The sequence below is a fragment of the Sinocyclocheilus anshuiensis genome, unplaced genomic scaffold (genome assembly GCF_001515605.1).
Source record: "Sinocyclocheilus anshuiensis isolate Anshui unplaced genomic scaffold, SAMN03320099.WGS_v1.1 scaffold677, whole genome shotgun sequence".
Classification (NCBI taxonomy): Eukaryota; Metazoa; Chordata; class Actinopteri; order Cypriniformes; family Cyprinidae; genus Sinocyclocheilus; species Sinocyclocheilus anshuiensis.
Genome location: NW_015539875.1, coordinates 88799 through 93874, shown reverse-complemented (window position 1 = coordinate 93874; position 5076 = coordinate 88799). Strand labels below are relative to the sequence as shown.

Below are 5076 nucleotides of genomic sequence, written 5' to 3'. Positions count from 1 at the left end.
TGTGTGTGTGTGTGTGTGCGCGTGAGTGTGTGTGTGTGTGTGTGAGTGCGTGTGTGCGAGTGTGCGTGTGTGTGTGTGTGTGTGCATGCGCGCGAGCTCAAGGGTGTAACTAGTTTGATACGGCATGAAAAACTAACACAGAGTTAGTGTTAGAGAAGACTGAGGAAAAGGCGAGAGGGAGCAGCATGCGTGAATGCAGAACGTATAAAGCGTTTGCTCATGAAAAGCCTTCACATCTTCATGTTGCTACAGTGACTCGCGCTGCCCACTGGCGGCCGAGAGAGATCGGATAGCTATTAGAGAACGAGCCCATCAGAAATGCATGCCTACTCACAGGTTTTGCGTGGGCGAATCTGCTGCTGGGATACAAAGATAAGTCATCTCCTAAAGAAACGGAGGAAAGACAGAGATGTGCTTTAATACGCCTCAAAATCACACGAGAGAGCAAAAAGTAAGACAGAGTTGTTGCATGTCATGTCAAGACCTCTTGCACATGCCTGCACACCATGTTTTATTTCTACTAAGTGTTCATTTCATAATAAACTCAAAACATGGCATGCATTTCATTGTTTTATTTCATTGGTCTTCACAGGTCTTTGCGCCATGCAAGAGCACAATGCATTCAGCACAAGTAAATTTGTGCAGAAGGGCTCATTGTCCTGTAAGAGAAGCCCTTCACTGAGAAAGTCTGCTTCGGGGTATCTGCAGAATTTCCTGAATCAAATATAAGACTTTTTAGGACCTGCACAAACACAATTAATATTGCATGTCCACACAGAACAAAACTAACACAAAATAACTCATGCACCTCAGATTCTTCACTTAATTAAACAGGCTGAAGCAAATTCAACTGCAAAACAGTGCAAGTTTAAAATTCTCAAGACATGTTTTTACTAAATACTGTACATAGTAGTAATATATCAGTACATAAGAATTAGAGTTCAATCGATGCTGGATTTTGCTGATGCAATAATAAAGATCACTGCATCAGCAATAATCAAGCTTATTGCATCAGGATTGCATCCTTTAAGATTATAATAAAGATTATTGTTTAAAATCTATACATTGCATGTTAAATAATGTTCTTAGTCTTTGCTTTCTGTGACGGGGACTGTGCAAATTATATCCCAAAAAAAAAGACTTTATGCATAATGTGGGGCATTTAGTTATAAATTACACCAGGACTTTTATTTTGAAATGTCTATGCTTTACTACTTCCAGCTGCTCATTCAAACAGATGAGGGAGAAAGAATATGCACACTTACAACCATCTACAATATATAAACAAAGCAAACACTGTCCTAATTTAATCATCTTTTGACAGTATTCACTGAACAGAAACTGTGTTTGTGTGTCTGTCACTGTGTTAAACTAAGTTGCAATCCTGACAAACTCTGTTTTTTCCAAACAATGGGTGAGTGGTTTACTTCATTATTTATCATGCTTCATAAAAGCCTGCATTGCAAAACAAACAAATAAATAAATAAAACTATAGGCTGAAGCCTTCCACTACACAGCGTAAATGCTGTAACTTGTCACATTTTTTTTTTAATGGCTAGGACTCATTTCTTAATACTGAAATTCACTTTTTTTCCAAAAAATCTTCACACAGTTTTCCTAACCAACTTTTAGCTTGGCACAGCAGGAAATATCACATTCAAAACACACTAAAACTACCAAAACACTTCATGCCGGCTCAAATTAACACATTCAATTTCTTCACATTATTGACAATATTTATTGTTCACAGCAACAATTATCCTGAAGTGTCTCCTTCTGTATAGATGGGAATTAAATTAGCTATTCAGCTCCATCTAATTGTTTTGATATTATTTCATTTCAATATGGTATTACTGTAGAAATGTCTTATTCAGTTTTGCATTATGTTAGGCTTTGAAATTAAGTTTTACAGTTTTGAAATTAATATGCAAACATGTGCATGTAGGTACACTGAGTTTTGGATGCACGCAATTATTCATGCCATCTGAAAGACTGAACTGAATGCATTTTGTGCCAAAGCAATGTAAAGTGATCCACAGCTTAGCTGCGTGAAGAGTTTTGAAAAAGTGACCCAAGTGTTGAGAAACTACTCTTAGAGACTGTATGCTGAAATAATAATTGCATGTTTAAACAAACAAAAAAAAGCAGTCAAGCAGGTGATGAGGGGAGAGAATCATGTGCATGTTATCAATTAATCACTGAAAATGAAGTATGCTGAGATGTGTCGTCATCCAGCTGACATACACTTTATATATTTAATATATTCTCTACATTGAACATGTGAAATAGTGAGTGTGAGTACCTGTAAAATGGGCGCAGCGGTGTCATGGATGGAGAGGATGTGTGTGATGTTGTTTCTGGCTAATTGCTCCCTGTCTCTGGCATCTGTAAGAACACATCCACACGTTTATCATCTTTCCTAAACATGCACCTTTTTAAAAACGCCGTCGTGGATTCTAGCGGTCTTACCTTTGAAATTACCCAAGTACAGGTCTGGCAGAACCTGGAACGACAACCAAACTAGAACTTAACACTCACTCGGTTTTCCTAAAATCGACAGCTAATGTGTTTTTGTGTGTTGCATTCAAACATCAGCTCACAACTCGAAATAGTTTTCCAGTATCATCTGAATTTGCTGTAACATCATGTTTTTGTAAAGCTGTTAAACAAGTGAGTGGCTGACATACTCTGGGACAAGAGACAGCTATACAATGAAGGCATGCATTGTGTTTATGCATATGGTATTTTTCATAAATGTCAAGTTTGGGCAAATCGTCACATTTTTATTTAAGTTGTCAAATAAACCTCATAAGTTTGCATTCTTAATTTCTTGGTCAAACCAGTGGTTTGATATTTCTGTGTTAGTTTTTCCACTTTTAAAGATCATGTTCTAGCCTTACATGTGATCTGGATTATGTTATCAGATTCCAAAAATTAAGTACTTGTAATTTTGTAATGCTCGTAATCAGATTACAGTTACTTTTTAATGGATTACATGATTACATATTATTCACACAATGGCAGTGAATTATTCATAATCTTCTTCTTTTATTCGTTTACATTTTCCAAACCCCTTTGACATTATATTTACTTGAAATCTCTGAAGAAGTTAATATTTCAAAAATGTAACACCCATTCGCATGTTTACAGCTCAATCTTCTTGTATTTTAGTGTTCAAGTGTTTAAATTATTAATTTTATTTTGCTTTTTTATAATTTCATTAATTATTAGCGTTTTAATCGACTCAAACACCCACTGCAGTTCTTACATTAAGCCCAGTTTGAGAAACCCTGGTGTAATGTAATGCTTAATAATACATATTATGATGTTGATATAAAAAAATGGAACGTTTTCTTTTCCCTTTGCTTTTTTTAAATATGTAGGTCGCTTTGGATAAAAGCGTCTGCTAAATGACTAAATGTAAATGTAATGTTTGATGGCAAGTTTAAAACTATTTAGATAAAAAGTAATCTAAAAAGTAGTCAGATTACATTACCTAAAATGAGTAACCTAGATTACGTTACTAAATGTGTTTCTTCTGAAATCAGTGTAAAAAAGCAACAAGTTACCATTGTGACAACTTACCCCATATAATGTGACAACATGCCCTATACAGGTATTTTCGCATGTAAACAGTGCTTGATCTCTCCTGATTCAGACCAGACAACTTTTTCACTAGAAGAAGCCTTATTATGGATTATGGATTTATATTTTAACCGAAAACAACAGTTTGAAGTTAACATATATCTTGCTGGATTAGTTTCAGCTTTTGTCTTCTCCAGATGTTAACTGATGGACTGGAGTGCTGTGGATTACTTGTGGATTATTGTGATGTTTTTATCAACTCTCATTCTGACGGCACCCATTCACTTGCAGTGAGACACTCATGCAATGCTACATTTCTCCAAATCTAAACTCATCTACAATGCTAAGGTGTTTTATCACGTTGCTATGAACAATTGTTAGCACGTTGCTATGTGGTTGCTAGGGTATTGCTGTTGACAGAGTATTTCTATGCATTTGCTAAGGCATTCTAGTAGTTAGCGCGCTGCTCTGTGGTTGCTATGTTGGTTGCTATGTTGCTTTAGGTGGTTGTCAGCGCGTTGCTAAGCTGTTCCAAGTAGTTCTGAGCGGTTGCTAGTGTGTTCTGCCGGTTGCTAGCGCGTTGCTATGGTGTTTTTGCTTTCTGGCCCAAATCAACTTACAGTCTAACTGTTATAATGTTCTTTAGACACGTCTCGGGTCACTGTAAATCGATTTTTTAATTTATTTTATAATCAAAGACACGTGATTTGAGAAATCGATGACAGTTGCGCTTATTAGTTTCGTTATTAGTTAAATCAAAAACCCTGAGTATATGCGCAACGCGTTCTTTAATGCACGCTCTGCGTTATGATTCAACATCGAGATTACATTCCCTCTCAAAGTTACAGTCTTAAAGCACGAGGAGAAGGGAAGTCATGCCCATCTACCTTATTAATTCCGTTTCCCATGCCACAGTGTTTCAGGAGTCCGCTTGTATCGAGCTCACATCTAACTAAGTTGTCGTGCAGAGTCCACGCGCTCAGATGCGCCGAGCTCCTCGACGAGAATCTCTTAAAGGCACAGTACACACTATTACTGACACCAAGCACTGTTCACAAACTCGTGATGCTACTAAAGCTTGATTAAATTACTCGCAATGGTTTCATGCTAGCAGGACTGCATTGAATTGAATATCTGTAATTAAGATTAAAATTAATATCTAGTCATTTTAAAAGTGCACGGGCAAAAAGGTTTCCGTCACTTTGATCCTTTTCTGCAATATGGGCGAATAAATGAATAAAGACATTACATTTAAACGTGGATACGATAGAGGACACTTTTAGGAATTATAACATGTTTTCTGAAATACTTTATTCTGATTGGCCAGTCCGTTCTGTACTGTTTTTGCACATAAACCAGTAAATAATTCCGATTTAAATCTATAGTTGGAGTCCAATCCGTTTATTTATTTATTTATTGCCAAGTAAAATTTATTTGGGCACTTACTTATCTCTTACAACTGCCTTTTTTTTTTTTTCTTTTTTTATTTTT

General features: G+C 36.3%; 1 protein-coding gene across 1 annotated transcript in view; it reads right to left on the bottom strand.

Annotated features, from left to right (window-relative positions):
- LOC107685280 (dual specificity protein phosphatase 22-B-like) overlaps positions 1-4579 on the bottom strand; it is an 11667-nt gene extending 7088 nt beyond the window's left edge. Inside the window, exons 1-4 of the mRNA XM_016481809.1 lie at positions 4473-4579; positions 2470-2503; positions 2303-2385; positions 335-384 (exon numbers count right to left, since the gene is read on the bottom strand). Coding sequence (XP_016337295.1) covers positions 335-384; positions 2303-2385; positions 2470-2503; positions 4473-4493 — 188 coding nt within the window. The 5' untranslated portion in view covers positions 4494-4579. The remainder of the gene's footprint in view (positions 1-334; positions 385-2302; positions 2386-2469; positions 2504-4472) is intronic.
- Positions 4580-5076: the final 497 nt, after the last annotated feature.